Raw genomic sequence first — 23,048 nt, forward strand, 5'->3', positions numbered from 1 at the left:
CTCCTTGTAGGACTATTGTGCAGATTCCTTGGTTAGCACATGTTACATGCTCAAGAGCTGTGCCTAGAAAAGAGTAAGTACCCAGGAGTACTTAGGGGTGCTTCTTTGGGACTGTAGTGAACGTCATCAAATCTATCTCTGTATTGGGGAGGGGGCAGGCAAGCAAGCAGCAGGTCCCACCGTTACCAGAACTATCCAAGGAGGATAGTTGTTCAACTGCAGGGGATTTTTTTTTTCTTCCATCAGAAACAGGTCCCTGCGGTACAGAACAGAAACTCGGCAACTGACATAAACAATTTCAAACAATAATTTCAGAAGACAAATTGCTCCATTTGGGCACCAAGATTCCTCTCAGAGGCTTTCCCCGCTTGTTTATGTATTCTGTGGCGCTGAGCCATGAGTGAATTAAGCAGACAGCACACACACGCCCCGGGACACGATGACAGGAAGGGCCTGCCGAGGGCGGAGAGGGGGGACCTGCCTGTTTGACCTGTTTTCCTTGAAAGCTGTTGCTTGGGGGGACGTCCTTGGGCAAAAGGGACTGTGATTTGTGTCTCTTGGTGTTTATCCATTTATGGAGGGATCACAAGATCTAGTTCCAGGAGATCTGAGTTCGAGTGCTGCGCCATCACGCTCTGTGAGTGTGAATTTGCTCAGGGCTTTAACCTCTCTGGCCCCATTTCCCCACCCCTGACAAGAAGGCACCATGATTTCCACCTTATTGGGTCATTACCATGATTAAACCAAGACTTCTTCAGCAGTGACAAATCGCCACACAAATATTAATGAAGATACCCACTGAGTGGCCAGGTGAAAATTGATAAGAGCGAATTAGACTTTGGATCAAGAAGTACGGCTTGGGAGAGAAAAGAAATTCTCTTTAAGTTACGAGCAGATTTCTCCATTCCACGTGGCTGTCGTCCTTGGATCTAGATTCAAGAACTTTTAAAATCCCAACTGATGCCTGTGGTATTTTCTTACCAGCATATATTGTCTTTTTCTGAGGATAAAATAAATGCATGTTCGTTATAGAAAAATCTGAAAAATAAATGATCATTTTAAGATGGATTCTGAAATGGTACTTAAAGTCCTCGGGGAAGAGCAAGATCTGCTATCATTTTTGCCTCCCTTTACTGATTCCCTTGGACACGTGCCTATTAAAGGGTCTCTACAAATTCTCAAGAATGGGGATTGTATTCTATAGGCTATTTTGAAAACTTGTTCTTATATTTTAGACATGTTTTTTTTTTTCATCTCATTTTTCTTTGAGAGCACCATATTTAATGTGCATATTATATCCGATTTTCAATGAAGTTAAACATCTTCCTCTTGCTGGACTGTTCAAATTTGACCCTCAATTTTTCGGCAGCATAACTAACGTAGCAGAACAGCACCCTCAACATCAATCTTGAACCCCCTCATACTGCACATCTATATTATATGCAGATATAATACATGTACATATGGACATGCACACATGTATAAATACAAGTATGTTAACAAGTAAATACATGTATAATTACAAGTGTATTTCTATTTTCATATAGAAATAGATTTAGTCTATATTATGATATATCATTGTGCTCTTTTTAATCTAGAAAAGAATCTCGGCCCCACTGTTAGACACAAGGTTTTGAGGCAACCAAACATAACACTGAAGAACATTTTCTGTCTCTAGGACCTTCTGTTGTGTCAGGTTCTAATCTGTGTGTCAAGAATACAATCCTCCGGAGAGGCTCACATTTCTCTGCTAAACCAAAGAATCCTTTTTATCCTATGCCTCATTCTGATCTCCTCTCCTATCCATTACTAAATTTCCACCTTTCCTTCCAACCACCTCTTTTAATCTGGAGGCCATCATGGATGGCTACCGCGTGAGGCATGAGAGAGAGGCTTTCAGCAGAGAGAAGCAGGGTTAACGCCAGGCCTCCGCCTGTCTCACGGCACTGTCTATGTTTCTCTTGGGCTGTCCACGTCTCTGGGGAACCTTGTGGTATAAACTTGGTTCTAGAAGCCCTGGTTCTAAATCTACTGGATGTCCTTGGACCAATTTCTTCATGTCCCCGTCTCATCTCCTCATTTGCACAACCAGCTTTCTAAGATCACAGAGTTGGTAGGAAAACACACACACACACACACACACACACACACACACACACACGTGAACTGATGTGCTTTATTTTTGATGAAGGAGGGGTAGTTTAATACACCCTAGAAATGCAAATTGTCACTATTTAGCAGGCTGCCTGTTCCCAAAATATTCTCTCTGGAAAGCTCTTCTCTTTGGCTTTATTTTTTAGACAAAACAGAACTTTCAATTTTAAGAGAAAAGGCTAGGGCTTCCAGTAGTGGCTGAAATATACCCATAAGCCTTTGCTAATCCTCACAGCCAGTGGTAACCTGGCTGGACCCCAGACAAGGGATCTTTACGTCTGTATGTTCAGAAACATAAAGACCAGATCTCGAATAAAAACCATCTTGGCTGGGCCTTATGGTGCACACTTGTAATCTCAGCAACTCAGGAGGCTGAGACGGGAAGATCGAAAGTTCAAAGCCAGCCTTAGCAACTTAGTGAGGCCCTAAGCAACTTAGAGAGATGCTGTTTCAAAACAAGAAATAAAATGGACCGGGGATGTGGCTCAGTGGTTAAGCCCCTTTGGATTCAATTCCCAATAGCAAACAACAGCAACAACAAAATATCCTTCTCTGGATCAAGAGAATAAAAAGAATGCTTTCTTACTAATATGGCATTATGTAAAAATGTGGATGTGTAACCCATGTGATTCTGCAATCTGTATTTGGGTAAAAATGGGAGTTCATAACCCACTTGAATCTAATGTATGAAATATGATATGTCAAGAGCTTTGTAATGTTTTGAAAAACCAATAAAAAAAAGAATGCTTTCTTCAAGCATTTATCGAAAAGGAAACAGTAAATGATGATCTGCATATAAAGCACTTTATAGAATTCAATATAAATTTATGATGACAATAATTATCTTCAATATTATACCTTCTGGGGAAAGAAGAAATAAGATGGACAGGCAGTAAATCTTCAGAGAAACATGAGAAGTCAGTTATGGTGAATTTAGAATCAATATGATATTTTATAATGACGAATTATTTTAAAATATTGTAAATAGCATATTAAAGCACAGTCACATAAACATTGATGTAGATAATTAATATAGAATCACTGTTTATGTGTGAGTGAAACAGCCACCACTCATTGGGTACAGAAGCATATCCCTTACCCTGTCAAGTACTTTGTACATGGTCTTTTTGAAACCTTCCAAAATTTCTGTTGGTGGGGGGCATTTTTGCTCCCATATTTAGAAATGGAGTCGTAGGGTTTCAAGAGCTTAAGACACACCCTCAAATTCATAGAAAGAGTAAGGGTAGAACCAGAATTTTAATCTGAGTCAGCCAGTCTGCATGACCTTCACCACAATATACAGATTCAAACTCTCCAACACACCGTAGCATCCCCTTATCCACAGGGAATGCACTCCAAAACCCTGTGGATGGATGCCTGAATCCTCCATACAACCTGCTTTTTCCTCTCAGTATGGTAAAGTTTAACTTACAAATTAGGCATGCTAAGAAATTAACAACGACCGCTAAGAATAAAATAGAATAATCTTAGCAATATACTATAATAGAGCTGTTTAAGACTTATGGATGATTCTTTCTGTAGCTTTCTATTTAATAGTTTCAGACCAGGGTTGGTTATGGTAATGGAGATTGCAGAAAGAGGAAACTCGGACCAGCAGAGACTACGGCAAATTAATATCAGAGGTTGTGGGTTTTTAGACTCCTGGCTGAGGAGCAAGCGTGGTTGGTTGTAGCCTGTGAACATGCTCTGCGACTAATGGGAATTTGAGAAGCCTCCCAGGTACTCAGCCAACTCCTCCTTCAGCTCCTTCTCAGATGTGGTATATCCCTCACCCCTACAGCTCTCCAGGACTTAAAAATAAACAGGTGACACTCTCTGCCAATTGACTTATTACCGACCACAAAGGAGGCACTGAATAAATAATCAAAATAAACAATAGAAAAACAAGATTAAAAAGATTATGTTGGTGTGTTTGTGGTGTGTTTTGATTCCTAATTCATTGGGTTTGAAATATTTCAACTTTGAAAATAATTGTATTTCTTACCTTTGCTGCCTTATAATCAAGAGATGAATCTGGTATTCTGAACTTATTGACATTTCTGTGTGTGTGTGTGTGTGTGTGTGTGTGTGTGTGTGTGTGTGTGTGTGTGTTGTGGGAAAGTCTTTCACTTAAAATTTATATTCTAGCATTTATGTCACCTAATTTTCTGTGTCCAATTGGAAGTATAAAATATACAATTGAATTAGCTTTAGTATTTGCATATTCTGAATTTTTACTTAAATTTTTTATCTACCTAATTAAAGACTTTCAGAAATGGATTATTTCTCATCACTGTTACAATATGAATCCCTCCTTGTATTTTAGGCATATTTAAAAATAAAAAAAAATAAAAATACATTCTCATTTGAAAGATCCAAATGGACAAGAAAAGGTCTTTCCCTGTCTATAACCCTGGGTTTTGCTGACTTTTTTTAAGTTTGACATATATGTTCTAGTTATTTTTTTTAATGTACAAAATTTAAAAAATATAAATGAAAATACATTCCCCGATTGTTTCATAATCTGCTTTTTAAAAAATTAACTTAGTCTCTTGGAGATCTTGCCATGTCAGTTCATATAGAATTTTATCATTTCTTTCTCTTTTGTTGTTTTGCACTATATTTTGTTGAATTTCCTAATATGAATGTATCATAATTCGATTAGGTGAATGCTTACATTGTTTCCATCTTTTTAGTTCAGACATTATAAACTTTGATGCAATGAAAGTACTTAGGCTCATGTGCATTTATTTAGATTAGATACCTTGAAGTATCTTCATTGATAATTAGGTTCAGGTAAAAGTCAATGGTCCAATTGTTTCCTAAGACTTCCCAGATTCAGATGCTTACCAGCAGAATGTGAGTGCCCATGTCTTCATATCCATACCAGTATTTCAAATTTTAGCTCATCCAAGGGGTGAAAAAAATAGTCTCTGGTCTTTGAATTTGCATTTTCTTGAATGTAAGTGAATTGAATACACTTCACATGCTTATTGATCATTTTTTTCCTTGAATTGTTTTTCTCTTGGGTGTTTGCTTTGAACCTCATTGCTTATAGAAGACCTTTAAATAATTTTGGCTTTCATAAACTTGCAAGAATTTTCTTTGAATCTACTACTTAACTTTTCAATTTGTTTTGCTGACTTTTTTAGGTAAAGCTTACATTTTTTAAGTGGCCAACATATCCATTTTTGTTTTACTCTGGCTTTGAAGACATTCATGGGAAGGCTTATCCACCCCAGGATTATAAAATTATTCTCCCCTGTTTTCTTCTAATATGTTATAGATTTCCTTGGCCACCTAATCATATGAAATTTATCTTATTATTTATTATAAAATATTTGAATTGATTTATTTCCAAATGGATAGTCAATTTTCCCAACAAAATTCATTATATATTTTATTGTGAATTCAATAACCATCATTATCAAGGTTAAATCTGTATATCTCTCTATACAAAAATATATGTATTTGTATAATATATGTGTGTGTGTGTGTGTGCGTGTGTACACTCAATTAAGGCTCATTGATTATATTTTTCAATTTTACTCAGACTACTCACTAGTAGATATTACATAACTACATTTGGTAACTTATAGAAAATCTTTTCTCATTGTTTTGGGTTTTCAAAAATTTCTTGTATAATTTTTCTTCTCAAATAAGCTGGATTTTCACAGTCAAGTTGTACATTAAAAATCCTGGAGCCTGGCTGCAGTGGTGCATGCCTGTAATCCCAGGGCTCAGAGGATGAGGCAGGAGGATAACAAGTTCAAAGCCAGCTTCAGCAACTTATTGAGGCCTGAAGCAACTTAGTGAGACCCTATCTTTAAATAAATAAAATATTAAAAAAGGGCTGTTGATGTGGCTCAGTGGTTAAGCTTACCTGTATTCAATCACCAGGACCAAAAACAAAACAAAATAAACAAAAACAAAAACAAACAAACAACTCCCCCCAACAAAATCCTGAAATTAGGAGGGGAGAGATAGCATGTATAATTTAAAGATTAATTAGTACTAGGCACAAGTAGCTTGATAAATCATTATTTAAGAAACCAATGCTGTAATAATTGGTTCTATGTCTGGAGATGTAATCCAGAAGGACCTCAGGCCAGTTGTGATGTGCATGTGAAGGAGTGGTGAGGAGAGAGGGAAAGGTTTTAGGTTATAACAGAAATAGTCAGGTTTGTTCAGTGGGACAAACAGATTCCTATCAGACCTCTAAGTCATTTGACATCTTTGAGCCTCATCTTCTTTACCTATAAAATGGGGATAATATACCTGTTCCTTAGCATTTTTGTGAGGATTAAATGACATAATAGAAGAGATCCCAGATCACAGGTTTAACAACCCCTAGTTCTCTTTTCTTTGGATGAGGTATCTATTGTATTTAGTAACAGGTGATCCCCAAATAGCAGATCACCTGGAAGTTTCCAAATGAACTGTTGCTCATTTCTCTTTTCATTCTCTACTGAAAAGGTATGAAAGGCTCATTGAATACCAGTCACCACTGGAAAAGTAGACAAGGTGACTGAGTTATTTCTACTATAGGGAAAAGTATTCCTCACCTACAGAAGTAGGTCTAGGGTTAAGATTGGGACTTTTAGTTCTTAATAGAAATGTTGGCTACCACCGTGAATCATAAAGATTCAAATCCATTATTCCCTCACTTCAGTATATAGTGAGTATCTTATGAGACCATCCAAAGGAAGAAAAAAATTCCCTTTTTTCTGGCATAGAGGACTTTATAGGTGTTTTTATTTTTGAATTTTTAATTCTTTACTGGTGCATTATAATTATACATAATAGCAGGAATCAGTATGCCATATTTGTCCACAAATATAATTTGATCAATCTCATTCCCCGTACCTATCTTTTCCCTCTTCAACTGTGTTTTACATAACAATTTTCATAGTAGTATACTATAAAATTATAACCAGCTTAATTTTCCAATACAAGAGGGAAATGTTAAGTAAATTACTATACAGTCGCTTGTTGAAATATCATAGAGTCTGAAAGGAAGAATTATGCTGCTGTAGAGTAGCCTGAAAAATTTCTTATGATATTAAAAATTCTTGGGGCTGGGGTTGTGGCTCAGTGGTAGAGCGTTTGCCTAGCATGTGTGAGGCACTGCATATAAACAAATAAATGAATAAAGGTCCATAAAAATTTCAAAAAAAATTCTCATGTTAAAACTTCATATGATAAAAGGCTGAATATAAGCTTCTGCATACACTTTGATTATAACCTTATAAAAAAAACTATGCATTTGGTCCAGGACAAGGAAGAACATGAGTAATAAAGAAATTTATAAAGTATTAAGAAAATCATGATTCAATAAATGTTGAACAGCATTTTATGCATTTAACCTTTTGGGGGAGCTTGAGTGCCCTGTCTGGAGCTTGGGTATCAAAAAATCCCACTTGGAACTTTACCTCAGACTGAAAACCCAGTATCACCAACCACGAGGAGGATGAGAGAGTTTCCAGAATTAGAAAAGGCAGAATAGGTTATGGGGTATTTTCTGGTCATTGTACCTCATCTGAGCAATATTCCCTGGAGCTACTTGACTCTATTTTATCAGAAACAATTTTTGCCTCTGTGCCACTTCAAGAGCAACAAGAAAGAAATGTAGATCTAGGGATGGGAAACTTACGTGTTCATTCAGACTTGGGCGCTGATCAAGACGTACCAAGTATTCAAGGGTCTGGGTATGAATTTATCACTGCTACACATACTAAGTGAGAGCCAAGTTCCTTTACAGGACAAGACCCAATACAGATATTCTACAATATTATAGTGGCTTAGCTCCCTTTGAATTCTACTGCTTCTCTAGTGATCTAAGGTGGTTGGATATGGCAAACATCAATCAGAGTGAATCAACTGATAAGTACTCTAATAAGGGAATGAGAGCATTAATCTTTCCTCACCAGAGGGAGAAGAGAAAGATATTATTCCCCCTTCAAAAGTTCCAGAGGGCATTTTGCTTTGCTCTGGGGGCGGGGCGTGGTGGTGGTAAAAAACACACAAATCAGCCCTATTTACTGTAAATTCTGGCAATCAAGGATATAACTTGTTTTAACAAAATTTGGAGGCTTCTCTACACTTTATTTAAAAATAAAGATCCAAATCTGGTTAAGAGGAGCCTGATTTATTAGCTATTCTGGTGTGTGTGTGTGGGGGGAAGCACTACCTACTTAGTAAAATTGAAAATCTAAGTCCTAAAATGATAAAGTTGCAAAACTATTTAGCTAACGGTTGCTGTGATTGTTGTTAACCCTATTGATGTCCATTGAAATCTTTAAGCTATTCCATGCTTCTCTCTTGTGTAATTCACATGCCACCAGGTCAAATAACCCATTTCCAGGGTGAGTAGGATTTCTTTCTGTAAAAGAAACCCTTCATAAATCGACAGAGATCTTTCCCTCATGGAGTCCTGGGGCCACCAGGACCTTGAATTCTTTTGTGGATATGGGAATGGAGGTCCAGTGAGTTGTACTAACTTTTGCAAGCTCATGGAATCTGAGAGTGGGTCCCTTGAGCTTCCACTGTGGCTGTGTCTGCAGGTCACAAGAATGGCACAGGAAGGCGTACCTGCTGGCTTCTCCTTCTGTTGTGGTTTATATTTTGGAATCCCCAAAGTTCATGTGTGAAACAATGCAAGAAAGTTTAGAGATGAAATGATTGAATTATGAGAGCCTTAACCTAATGAGTGCCTTAATCCCCTGACGGGGCTTAACTGGGTGGTAACTGTAGGCAGGTAGGATGTGACTGGAGGAGTGGGTCCCTGGGGGGTGTGCCTTTGGGTTTCTTTCTATTTTGTCCCTCTTGAGGGGAGATCTCTCTGTTTCCTGGTGCAATGCCTTGAGCCCCTTTCCTCCACCATACTTCTGCCATGATGTTCTGCCTAATGGAGTTGGCTATCTGTGGACCTAGACCTCCAAAACCCATGAGCCCCCAAATAAACTTTTCCTCCTCTAATTGTTCCTGTCAGTTCTATTTGTCACATCTGTGAAAAAAATCTGGTTTAAACACCTTTTCTATCTGGAGATGCAAGATGCCTGTTTACCATGCAGTAGGTAACTAGTGAAGTCTGGCTGGTATAATGCCAGCAATCTCCTGTTCAGGTTTGAATTTTTTGAAGCACGTAACATTCCAATCCTGGGGAAGAGCACTTTTGCTTCTGCCATATACTGTTCTGTTCTTCTTCAATTTAATCCAATTAGGTTAGGGCCATCAATCTGGCTCAATCCAATTTGACAAAGTCTGACTTTCTGTCATAGACTATAGCAGATAAAAGATGAATGTCATTCTTCTTGGTCTTCAAGAAGATTCACTTTCTTTTTTTTTTTTTTTAAGGAACTAAGGTTCACAGAATTGGATTAATCATAACCTCTGGTCCGTGGTGTACCCCATCATCATTGGCCCATAAATGACCTCCTGTCTAATTAGTTGGCTTCATGAAAAAATAATAAACTCGACTACTGGCAAGCCTAAGAACAGCACCCATCACTTGCTTCTTACCTGTGGGCTACACCTGTCTCCTCATCTATACTCTCCTACTTTGCTATTGCTCTAAATTTTGCATTTACATTCACTCATCCCTCTTTGGATGTAACTATCGCTCAGAATTGTGTATTGATACTCACTACTGTCCTTTCCCCCCTAGTTTTAATAACCATTCGTATGCCTAAAAGCATACACATATTATTTACTCTGTTTCTGAGTAATCTTTGGAGAAAGAATAAGATATTGTACTGGACACTTTTTTTTTTTTCAGTGCTGGTTTTCAAACCCAGGGCTGCATGCATGCTAAGTACATGCTGGACCATTGAGCTACTCCTAGTCCCTTAACAGATGTTTAATGGTGCCTTCTCTGTCCAAGCACAAGTTCTAGGGGCTGGAGAATAAAAGCAGTGAATGACAAAGAAGTAAAAAATTTTCACCCTCGTGGACAAATGATAAACAAATAAACAAGCAGGCTATTCAATAGTGATAAGCACTGTGGATAAAAATAGGGCAGGGAAAGTGGGGGGGTGGGAGCTCATGCTGCAGTAACCACGATGTGAGGCAAGAGCCCAGGCTCCATGAGTAAATTTGATATGATAAGACTTGAAGATGGTCTCAAGGAGATGATTTGAGCCCGACCTTGAATGTTTCTTCAGCTTAAAAAAAAATATTTTAGATCCCTATTTAGGAATTAAAATATAATTCACCTTTTTAGGTCCAGCTAATTATATTCTCATAGGGTAATGCTTTTTTTTTTTTTTATCAACCTTATGCTGTTTAAAGCCTTGCAAAAATAGTTAGGGTCGTTCACTTGGAAAAATCGGAAATCTTAGGGCTGTTCACAGCTTCGGAGATGAATCAGTGAAAAATCCTCTATTTGGTAGATGACAAAAATGAGATCTGAAGCAATCGATTAATTAGATATATTTACATGCCTATTGCATATATCATATATGTTAGATGTTATGGAAAAGGAATGCTTCTAGGTTAAATTATTTGTTCTAGGTTATAAAACTAACTAAAGGTGAAGGTAATTCCAGAGCCTGGGCTTCTTTTAGCTCATGGTCGAAGTTTTTCAATAGTGTATATTTTGTTAAAAATTGGAGATCAACAATCACGGTCTAACTGCCTCAATTCACAAGAGAAAACTCAGTTGCAGAGCAAGGATCTAGCGTAAAGTAGGACTCGGTTGACCTTTTAAATTACCTGAGGCTTTGAGAATAGGGAAAGGACAGAGCAGGTGATGCCAGATCTGCTGAGAAGTTCCTTGCTTTCTTTAGAAGGGCAAACCCACCCACTATGGGCACTGGAGGCCTGACTCTGGCATTGTTGGGGTAGAAGAACACAGAGCCACCATGCCCCCGGCTATTCGGCTGAGTTATCCCCTGCAGCTCTCCTGCTTGCTTTGCCTGTTCCTTGGCTTCTCTTCTTGAGCCCAGTTTCCATTTCTGGAGCCCCTGCTGCCTGAGCACCAGCTGCCCGCTGAGCTTATCGTCCTCCTTGACAGAAAGCCAAAAGCTCCTGTGGTTGTCCTCACTCCATATGCTGGTTCTGCCCCACAGGGCCCATGGCTCCTCCTCCTGGTACCCCTTCCCTGTTCTGAGCCTTCTTGCCGAATATACAAGTTTTGCAATTCCAGGGAATGTTCAATATTACAAGTTTTGCCATTCTAGGGAATGTTCGGAGACCCAGAATCTTAAGAGGTTTATGGAATATAGGATAAGACAACAGAGAGTATCAAAGACCGCTTAGATGGCAGGTAGGGTTTCCAAAAGGGATACTGAATGCCCAGTGAGATTTGGATTTCAGTTTAAGTATGTCTCAAATATTGCTACATAACTAAGTATTTGTCTCCAATTCAATCCAGACTGGGCATTCTGTATTTTTACTTGCTAATTTTGACAATCCTGCATTTCTAGGGGATAGGACAAGAGAATAGGAGGTGGCAGAATTTGTCTTTGGGCACAAGGAAGACAAGAGGAAAAGAAACATCTATCAATGAATCTCTATTTTTGATCGGTGTGGTGTGTGTATGTGTATATACATGCCCTTACGTTTCATAGGACACAAGGACTGATATTAAAGAAAACCGTTCACAGTCATACTGATTACAGACTTTGAATAAATGATGGCCAGTGAGAAGATTAAAACATGCAAAATGTGGTCAGTTTAAAAGCAAATCTAATTTTTACATTTAGGTAAACCGCCTATTATTTTTGCCTAGCTGCAATACAACCCAATCACAATTTCACTTTTTCCCAGACTGTCTTTATATATCTTCCGAGAACTCTACAATGATCCCAGAGGGGTCTGAGAAATCACCTATTTAACTTGGACATCTGCGGGTTAAGTAACCACAACCCAGAGAGAGAAAGTCATCAATAGAGGATCTCACAGCCTCTTAATATTAACAACAAAATACTATTTTATGAGGGCTTACTAAGCACTGAGCATGGTTCTAAGTGACCTATTTGCATTATCCCATTTAATTTGCACAACCACATAATCATCCTCATTATTCAGATGACGCAAGTTAAAGCATAGAAAATTATGCAATTTACCCAGAGTTCAAGGTCATACAGCTAGTAGCTGAGGCGACTGCCAAAACCCCCGCTAGTCTGGCCCAAGATTCACACACTCAACCATGACACCCTCGCAATTAAGACGAGTTTGTATCACTAAACTTGATTGCAAATGTAAAACTTTCCGAGTTCACTGAGCCTGTGGTATGATTTTATACTAAATCACAAGGTCACTAGAATGTAATTTTTGGGAAGTTGATAGGATGCTGTTGCCATCCCTATCAATTTCAAAATGAAAGAAATTATCTGCTGACTTATGAACAAGCCCTTATCACAGGGAGTCCATGGTTATAATCAGAAATCAATTTCACTGCACTTGGTTTTGAAACATTTTTTTCTAAAATACGTAATACCATAGAGCTACCATCGAAGCAAATATTTGTAGTATTGATAGAAACTTTTATGAATTTACAGTTTGAATTGCTCGAGAAAGAAAAGCAGGAGGAGGAAGTCAGAAGGAGAAATCAAAATGAAGAGGAGTCCCCTTATTTACTATTAGCCACTAAGTGAGCAAGTTCTTTTAGACAACAGGACTTCTTATTAGCGATCTCAGCAGCTATACAGCTATTGTTCTAACTATATCCAGAAAGAACCGTCATCCTCATCTTCAGTGTTATATTTTCTAAGTCTCACATGCTGCTCGTTTTTTCTTTTCTCTCTTTCAAGAGTGTCAGCACTTGTGACTAGATGACCCAGCCCCTTTGCCCATTTCCAGACGCCAGTCTCCCTGTTTATCAAAGATGGAGGATTAAGCTCAGCCGCTTCTGCTTCTACATCATGTTTTCCAAGAATTACCCTTCCTTATGACACAAAGGCCTGTACAAACTTAAAAAAAAAAAAGTGAGGCTGAAATTCTCTGAAGCTCCAAGATCAGGGTCTATGGGATTGACCTGGGATATCCCAAGACTTCACAAATCCACTGCCATGGGAATTGGGGGCAGTGCAAATTTAGTCTTTCCTCTCTTCTGCACTTCAGCTGAAAGAAGAACTCCTTTGGGAGTTCTGTTTTGCATGTCTACTATCAAGAACATCACCAAATCCTTTTAGAGAGAAACCAGCCCTCCCCCCCTCTCCTGCCTTAAACCAGCACAGGAGTGTTTGAAATGAACGCAGCTTCGTACAAAACAAATCTATATCCTCTCTTCTTCAGAAAGGTGGCAGTGTTGCCTTGCAGTTTTGAACAAATTACTAAGCAGTAGTGAGGTCTCTGGCTGATTGACAAACCCAGGGCCTCACCTCAACATGGAAAGGAAAGGAAGGATTTAATCCACTGTTGGCCCTTTGTGACTGGTGGCTGGCAGACTAGCCCTGGGGCTTCAGGGGCACTGTGGCTTGTGGCCACCTAAGCTCTCGAATTTACAACCTGCTTCAATTATGTCCATCCTCAGATAACCTCCAGCGGAACCCACAGATGTCTAAAAACAGGGAGCAGCGAGGGAAGTTACTGATGGAATAATTCTTACCTCCCAGCATTCACTTTTCTTATTTTTGAGCCATCCATCCCCAATGAAACAATTAACTGGCCCTCTTCAGAGGGACAAGGGAAATGTCGCTTAGCAAATGATGCAGCATCTTGCTGACACCTGTCACATCCAATGTTCACATCAGAACTCTCAGAAAAGCAATCCATCTTCGAAGTAGGTGTTTTGCGTGGCTTGTTACCACTATTATAAAACCAATAATATACACAGAGCTACTGAAGAGCTTAAACGGCCAAGTGTTGTCCCGTCTAAATGCGGGAACCCACACAATGGTATCTTCAGTGGACACCTGCACCAACCCTTCATAAAGAGCAAATAGAGTTCCCATCTCTCCCTTCGACTCACCTGTCTTCAGAGTCCTTTGAGAAGTTTCTCTGTACACCACTAACACAGAAATTTTGGGGAAAATTCTCCATTTATAAATATCAGATGGTTTGGGAAAAAATATTTGTGGCACTGGACTTTTTTTTTTTTTCCCTACAGTGATGTCATTTTAAATTCTTGGTGTGCTCCAAATTTGCTATTTTTACTTCCCCCAAGTGACTTTTTTTGGGAAATACATTTGTTTGGATAAGCTACATTTTTAAGTGACCCCTGTACCTAATACACAACATCAGGTTCATCTTCTCAGCCATTATTAACTGATATTACGCAGTTCCCAAACTTGAAATCCCTAATTTGTTCATTTCAAAGTTGCTCCTTTTGGATTTTACCCCTCTGAAATTTCTATTCACAGATATACAGACAAAATAATAAGAAAATAATAAGAGGATTGGCCTATTCACAAACAAAACCCACGCTCAACAACTCAAAGCATTTGAAACTTAAAAGACATTCAAGGCCCCCAAAGTCAAGTAAAATTCTTTGCTTCCAAAATGTGCTGGGGTGGGGGGGACACAGAGTTGTCACCACGATAGGCTTTAGGCATTTATTGGAAAGCAGTTCTAGAATTAAGAATTGCAGAAGAGGAAAAGTTTGAGAAGGAAGGCTAAGTGCCTTCGCCCTACCTGATCTGAACTTGCTTCTAATCAGCAAAGAATGCTCAGACCCCAGAAGTGTCATGTTGAATCTCTCAGCAAGCCGCTGGTCCCTGTGCCAGGCGCCCCCTGTTTTCCACCAGGAACAGGCTCCCGGGAGCCCAGCTGACCGCAGCTAACAACTCAGAATTCATCCAACTCTCTGTGAGCTCCCCTGGGTAGGAGTACGTACAGTGGCAGCCAGTGTCCCCAGGAAACTGGCGCCTCCCCCCTTCGCGGTGCGGGGCTAATTAACTCTTAGCCGGCAGGACCCTCCTCCTCCTCCTCCTCCTCTGAGGTTGGCCAAGAGCTGCGGCATCCCAGGGTTCCTGGCTGATGTCATAGGCTGCCAGCGATTGCGGAGTATCACCACCACGCCTTTATGAAGGTCCCAAGTTTGTTATCTGATACTCTTTACTACTGACAGGCGCTCAGCCAATCAGGAGCGATGAGCGGGGCCTGGGGACCTGGAGCCGCCAGGGGTGTCTCGGCTGCTGGGTCTTAACTCTTTGCAGTGGGCTGAGCGGCCGTCCTGACGCAGAGAGCAGGAGGCAGGGCCCGGGGTTCGTGAATCTCGGCCAGGGGACAGAGCTAAGGAGCTGAAGCCCCTAGGACAGAAGGAAGGGCTGCGACACCACGGGGCTTGCAGGTGGTGCGCAGTGCTGCTGCGCTAGGAGCTTCCCTGGCCCGGGGATGGCTGCCCCGCCTGGGCTTTCCCCGGGCTTCTCCGGTTTTCTGTCTGCGCGGAGGGACGCGCGGCTGGGATCTCCTGCCAGCCGCCTGTAAAGGCTGGGTGAAAGGATGTGAGCGCACACTGGGACAGTCACACTGGGCGCGTTGGAAATAAGCTGGACCCTTTCCTTGCAAAGAAGCATAGTTTGCAACGGACTTGAGTGCCTACTTTCTTCTCTGTTGGAGGGGCTCAGAGCGCAGGAAAAGACCGTCCATCATACAATTCGCTGCTCCAATATCAGATCTGGATACATTTCCACGGAGAAAATGAAACATTTCTATCTTTTTTTAAATGCTTTCTTTGGGGACATATCTAACTCACTGTGTCTGGAGATCCTATGGGGGACCCAATGCTCCCGACCCTTCTCAGGACGGGGGAAGATGTATGCCCTATTGGACTCAGCAGGGTGGACTCAAGGAGGGAGGGGCTCCGGCTGGGCTTAGTTTGGAAAGGCTCCAAGGCTTTTCCAGAGAGCGAGTCTCTCCGTTAGGTAAAAAAAAAAAAAAAAAAAAAAAAAAAAAAAAAAAAAAAAAATCCATTGAGCATCAAACACGGAGTTATTGAGCATCTAGAATGGTCCAAGTGGTATATGCTCAGCAATAATAATACAAAGACCCTGCTCTCAAGAATCAGACTTAGTGGTGGCATACAGAAATAAAAACAGTGCGTTTTTAAAAAAATATATAATTAGGTTTACATTCATTTGCCACCTCATAAGCACGTGGTCCCCCAGGTATGACCTATTTACTTATTCCATACATGCTTACCTATGTCTCAGATCTCTGAATCCTTGAAAGACCAGTCAGTGATAGATGGAGACCTAATATGACACTAACTCATGAGGACAATCTCTTATTCCCTAAGTCTGGCCTTTGTCCTCCCCCACTTCTTTTGTTGAAGACACATTCAGATGGTTAGACCTTTCGTTCACTCTTTGCATCTGACCAGGCCGTTGGTGTAAAAATAAGGTTTTCTGGAATAGGAAATTTTCTTCTGGATGTGTCAGAGAGGAGATGGAGTTATCCCACCCAAGTTCCTCCAGGGAAGAGCGTCCTGGGTGGTGCGGCCAATTCACAGGCTGACGAGGTGTGTGGAAGCATCCCAGTGATCATGCAACATTCTTACACGAAGTATGTGACTTTCCTATTTCTGTTGTAACGTTTCCATGAATTTAGTGGCTAAACGCAACACAAATTTATTGTCTTGCCGTTCTGCAGGTCAGACGTCGGAAATGGGTCTCACTGGGTTGAGATCAAGGTGTTGGCAGCTGCATTACTTCCTTGAGGCTCTAGGGGACAATCCATTTTCTTTTCCTTTCCAGCTTCTAGAGGCCACCCACATTCTTTGGCGGGTAGCCCTTTTTTTTTTTTTTTTTTCCATCTTCAAAGCCAGTAATGTTGTGTCAAGTCCTGATCACATTTTAACATTTACTCCTGCCCCCAAATTCTGCACCCCTCCTCCACGTTAACTATACTATAAGGATAAATGCTATTGTAAGGTCAGCTGATTATCAACCTTCATTTCCTTCTACTACTTTAATTCTTCCTTTGCCATGTAATGTAGCCTAATCACAGATGCCTGGAATTAGGATATGTGAACATGGGGCAGGTACCTTCTTCTGTATGACACTTATTTTTTCTTCTCAGCATCTCCCTGTCCTCAGTCAAACCCTGGCCTCCCGGTGTCCAATGAGAAGAGGTACAGCAGAGGGAGGTTTGGAAATGGAGGTGCCCAGAAGCCTAGGAGAAAGTTTTGAGAGGTGTGTCTTCCAGGGTGAGTACTCTGGAGAAAAGAGTTAAGTAAGATAAAGAATATTATAAAATTGTCTGGAGGACAGAAAACCTTTTGAGCAACATAAAAAAGAAAGAAAAGGGGGAAAAAAATCTAAACAGATTTTTATCCTGAATGCTTTGGGGGCCGAGTAGAGATAATGGCAACTTGGCAGAGAATTATTTTTTTCAGTGAAAGTTGGAATGAAGTTAGCTGAAGCCAACACTGAATGTAAGGGTCTACATGACCTAGAAGAGCTGAGGGGAGGAAGCTGTTTTCTCTCTGTTGGGCTGCACGGGACTGGGAGGGGGATTGGGGAGGGAGGGAGAGAATGAGCCTGTGGGCATATGTATGTCTGTGGAGGAGTGTAGTTTCTTTTCTCTCTTCTTATTTTTTGGGGGGAATGGGGGGGTGTTTGAGAAATACTGTAACCACAGTCCTCTTCAATTTTCCCATCAGAGTGTGGAGTTGCTGACATCTGTCCTCTGGGATTTTTTTTTTTTCCCCAATAGCTTGGAATATCTATGGATATAAATATGCTCATATAGAAGCTCATCTTTTGCCCTCTTTAGTCAAGCATTTTTAAGATTATTTTTCAATTTTATTTTTTATTTTTTTTTTGGTAGAATTTGGAAAGCATGTTCCCCAAGAGAACAGAGTTCTCAAACTGCTACACTTCGGGCACAGCACCTGCTAATGCATCCAGGCTCTGTCCTGCCATTGGACCACCTCGGGAGTATTTCTCCTAGGCCTTGCCATCGTGACCCTTCTCTTCTGGGGACTGGAGGGAGTCTTTGCTGTGGCACAGAGGACAGTCATGAGCCTCCAGTGTATGGAGGATCTTCCTTTGAATCTGGGTGCCCTGTACTCGGGAGTGAGTTATCTAACACGTGGCTTTTTTTTTTAATCTATAGAATATTTCCCAGAAGGGTTGGGAGGTTTCAATGGCATCATCCAATTGGAATGCCCAGAATAATTCTTCCTGGTGTGTCGTAGGCCCTTCTCTTAATTTCCCTTTTCTCAATCATTCATGAAGATTCCAGGCCCCTTCCCCTTTGTTTGTGCCTTTTCCTTTTCTTCACTTTTAGTCATTTAAGGCTGCATAACAAATGACTGGCATTTCAGTCAAGGTACCACGTCCTTTACCCATAAAATGGTAAAGGAGCTGAAAAACTCCTATCACTTGATGATGCCATAGCCCTCATGAATTCAGGGGGAAACAGAAAGAAAACGACTGTGCTGCTGCCAGTTGTGTAAAAACAAAGCACTACAATGGTGCACAGGGTGTCAAGTTTGATAATGACAAGGGATTACACTACCAGGCTATTTACTATACTTTTATCGTTGTTTTAGTATGTCTTCCTTCTCCTTACAAGAAAAACATTTACCGGGAAGCAGAACTGCAGTATTATATACCAGCTGTCGTCTTGCACATCTCATGCTTAGTATACCTTCGGTTTGCATTGAAAGGCCATACTGAATAATATCCCTACACCATCCAGGTTCCTTTAAGTTACCTGCTCCAATGTGTTCACAATGATAAAAATTGACTAATTACACATTCATCAGAGAGCCTAATCCCATTTTTAGGAGGTACATGAGTGTATCACATATTTAGCAGCTTAGAACAACACACACATTTGTCATCTCCCAGTGGGTGAGGTCGGGAGTCCAGCCATCGCTCATCTGGATTCTCTGCTCAGGGTCATCAAAGACGGTCATCAAAGTGCTGACTGGGGTTGGTGTGCCATGAGAGCTCAGCGTTGGCCTCTGAGCTCAGTGTGTTGGTAGAATTCAGTTCCTGAAAGCTCTAGAACTTACAGTGACTTGCCTGTCCAAGGCCAGCAGGAGAAAGGTCTTTCTCTTGGGAAAACCAAAGACCCCCTTTTAAACAGTAGACCCACCCATAATGATGTCTCCTTTTAAGATTAACTCAAAGTCATATTTATTAGGAAATTTAATATTATCTGCAAAACCCCTTCATCCTAGCCAAATAATGGAACCTGATCCGAATAGTGCCTTCTGTCCCATTCGCCTGCCCCATTCTGATGGGAAGGGGACTGATCCCCAGGGAATGTATAGCACATTGGGGGTGTATTCATTTAGAATTCTGACTTCCGTGGCTGTGGTCCTCAGCCTGCAATCCAAATGGGAGTGATTCTGTCTGTAGTCCAAAGCACAGCTCGGGGCAGGCGGGTTGAACTCTGACCCTTACAGACCGCCTTTCCTAAGCACAGCATGAAGTCAGCTGCTGGGTCACAGACAGGGCACAAGGGATGGCACACCTGTGATGGCCTGAGGACCTCCAGTTCCCTCCCTGGGGATGTCCTTTCTTAGCCCAGTCCTCTCATCCCACCTAAGGTGGCCACCGTTTGCAGGGATCTGATGGTCTTCCTATCCTTAGGGCCTATTCCTGGGATCATCTGTCTATTTTCTTCTGTTTCTTTCACGTGTTTGGTGGATAAGCAATCTCAGGGGAGCATTTTTCCCTCTGTCATCTGCTCACTGAAAATGTGATTTAGGGATCTGTGGAAGTCACTTGGGCAAGTGCCCTGAAGGCACAGAATGCAGGGGACAGGTTTGCAAACTCCAACAAGTTGTGTGGGCCAGGGATAAGAGAAAATGCAAGGGGTTGGCATGCAGCAATATGGATAGCAGATGGCTTGTCCAAATGGGACAGTCATGACCCAGCTCTGGGTAACCGTAGCTACACAGGAGGGAATACAGACCCTCGTTGCTGTATACTCCAACTGTTCAAAGAAGAACTGGAAATCCAGATTGTAATGTTGAATAAAATTGATCTTGAAATGTGAACAACAACAAAATGTTTTAATATATATTGGTCAACTCAAGAGTGACTGTGCTGTAGGACTTGAGCCTTATAAGATTTGAGAACCCTCTAAAAATAAGTGCAAAATTATTCCCAAGTGACTATTCACCTAGAATGATAAATAAAATCACAATTAACTGCCGAATGGAAGATTCAGTTCCTTTATTCTAAGATCCTTCAGTCAATGGGGCAGAAATGTTCCTGTAGAAATGCTTCCTAAATTGCATCCTGCCTTCTTCCCTTGTCCATCTGGAACTCTCCAAAACTCCCAGCTACTCCCAGCCCCCCGACAGGGCCCATGCAAGGTGGGGAGGAATCCTGAAGCTTAAATTTCATTAACTTCATAGTAAACATGAGACGGGGGCCAGTGGAACACAAAGACACGTTCCCCAAGTCTTCCAGGGAGTGAGACTCACATGGCACCCCTTTCTGACCCCCTCCTATGAAATTTGTCTTCTGATCTCTGAGGGACTCTATTTAGACCCCATTAGGCAAGATGAAATATGTACTATCATATTACCTATTTAAGGGATATCATCCTCTGCTATCTACTTATTTCAATTTCAGAAATATGTATTAAGCAGGGACCGTGTTCTAGCACTCTAGAGACATAAAGATGAAGTAGATGTGTCCCAGGACCTCTGGGGGCTAAGAGGGCAGGGGGAGGTCAACCACAAAAATTCCAACACACCAGAAATCTGTTGTTATTACAATAGTACAAGTAAATGTCAGAAAATCTCAGATGGAACTCATGTTCATCACACTATTAATATAACCTGCTTTCTTTCAGGAAAAGTGAATCTAAAAGGACTTTTGCCCAATTTAAACAAAAGACTTAAATTTAAACAAATGTAAAAACAAAAGTGGTTTCTGTTGAAATTCTCTATCACAAACCCCTCTTTCCCTGCCTGCTAGAAATACCTTTTGCCCTTTCTTCTTGCAATCCCCCATCCTAGCCTCTACCCAAGGCCAGGAAAAGCAATTTGATAATTTAGATTTAAAGCCATTGTGTTGGACCACATTTATGAGAGGTCAAGGTCACGAGGTTGAAAAGTTACACCCCCAAATGTGGCCTCTTCTTTCTCTTTCTGGGTCCTTGCTATTAGGAGCACAGAGCAGAAATCAGCTGTGAGCTCTCTGGCAGCCTTTGCATCAATCCCACCCCTGTTTCCAACTCTGTTCTTGCTATTAGGTTATGAGACATAGACACTGCTTAAGCTGGTGTGCATGGGATTCAAGCAAGGTAACATCTTGGGGTCCAGAGTAGATCTAAGAGGACCGTCGCACCATGTGACTTGCTTGCCTTAGAGGGTACGGAAGATGGAGAAGCATATTGTACAGAGACCATCTCATCATTGCCACTCAGTATTGGATAGGTGTGATTTGCATGGTACACATTCTTTAGCTCCATTTATTATTACTATTTTTTCTGTACTTTAAGAATCACCTAGTTGTCAATGGACAGCGATGAGTATTTGTTTTCCTTGATTCTCTTGAGAATTGAATAGTGTTGATTTTTCCCCCTTCTTTTCAAAAAGGTTTATGTCCATCTAAAATTTCTCTTTTGTACTCTAGCCACATAGATCCAAATGCTTTCCCCTACTTGAACTCCCCCAAACCTCTTCTAAAACCACAGATATGAACCAAACTTACTGCTTCCTCTCGCCTCCTTCTTTCCCTGCAATACCTGTCTTGGAATTTCTTGCCTTTTCCATTGAGGCTGAAAGATCCACCTCATTCCTGGATTGGGAGATGGCCCACAATCCATATGCCTGCGTTCTTCCCATCACCAACCCATCATGATGCCATATCCATTCTCCTCCCTAAAACCTCCTGAGTATACCTCCTTTATTTATCCTTGATGCTTCTCACTTGTTGGACTTTTCCTAGCTCATTACAAGTTTCCCTTGAGTGATCTGCTCCTCCCTACTCATTTTCTCTGCTCTAATCCGTCTTCCATCTTATCATCCAAGTGATCTTTCTAAATCATCAGCCACTTCACTTGGCTTCCTGCCTTTGGATCCCTAGTGCCAAAGGATAATGTCTATGCGCCTATGTCTGACTTAAAAGCTCCCTGTCATTTTCCCCCGTCAACTTCTCCTATTTTATTTCCTAGCCCCCCCCCCCACTTTTTTTTTTTTATATACTAGCAATAACAAATAGTTTAAAAACACGGTCTCCCTCGATTTTTTTCTTTCCCTAATGTGTTTCTTTAGCCTGGAACATCTTTCTTCCCCTCATCTAGAGACAGTCTATGCATGTATCAAAAAACCATCTCAGACTCTAGTGCAGGAGTTCTCCCTTGACAGTGGTTTCTGTTGAAATTCTCTATCACAAACCCCTCTTTCCCTGTCTTGGAAATTCCAAGACAGGCCGAGTTAATTATACTCTCCTTGCTTTGCTACTTTCTTATCTTTCATGTATTTGTGTCATTGCATCTGTCAAATAGTATTATCCATTACTCTTAAAAAAAAAAAAAAAGGCCACAAAGTCCTCTTTCAATTGCATAGACTGGCTTGTAGTTCCCTACCCTCTTGCTTCTGCCTCCCAAGAAGCTGGGACTACAACTGGGGACCACCATGACCTACCATATCAATTACTTTTCAACCTTATAATCACTCCTCCACAAGTGTGTGGGCTACTGGTTGACAGGAATATTGTTTCCACTTATGTCTGTAACACATAATTATTTTCCCCTTTTACTCCTATTTTGTTAATTTTCTGCATTACTTTCCTCATAGTCAACTGCTCTTTGGCATATTTGTGTTTTAATGATTGCATGTAGAATACTGTTTCTTGTCTTTTATCATTCCCCCCACCCCCCACAGATAGATTATAAATGTGAGGCTTACAACGGCTATGAATTCTCTTTTGAATATACAAAATCATTTTATATCGTGAATTTCCAAAAGCAGGGACCCACCTGGGGTTGGTGATACGATGATGCTGGGCGTGGGGACCCTTTTGTTCTGATGC

General features: G+C 40.9%; 1 protein-coding gene across 1 annotated transcript in view; it reads right to left on the bottom strand.

The window, feature by feature from the left end:
* The window catches only part of Myocd (myocardin), a 95,421-nt gene extending 80,373 nt beyond the window's left edge, over window positions 1–15,048 (bottom strand). Inside the window, exon 1 of the mRNA XM_026390675.2 lies at window positions 14,731–15,048. Coding sequence (XP_026246460.2) covers window positions 14,731–14,785 — 55 coding nt within the window. The 5' untranslated portion in view covers window positions 14,786–15,048. The remainder of the gene's footprint in view (window positions 1–14,730) is intronic.
* Window positions 15,049–23,048: the final 8,000 nt, after the last annotated feature.

The sequence above is a fragment of the Urocitellus parryii genome, chromosome 7 (assembly GCF_045843805.1).
Source record: "Urocitellus parryii isolate mUroPar1 chromosome 7, mUroPar1.hap1, whole genome shotgun sequence".
NCBI lineage: Eukaryota > Metazoa > Chordata > Mammalia > Rodentia > Sciuridae > Urocitellus > Urocitellus parryii.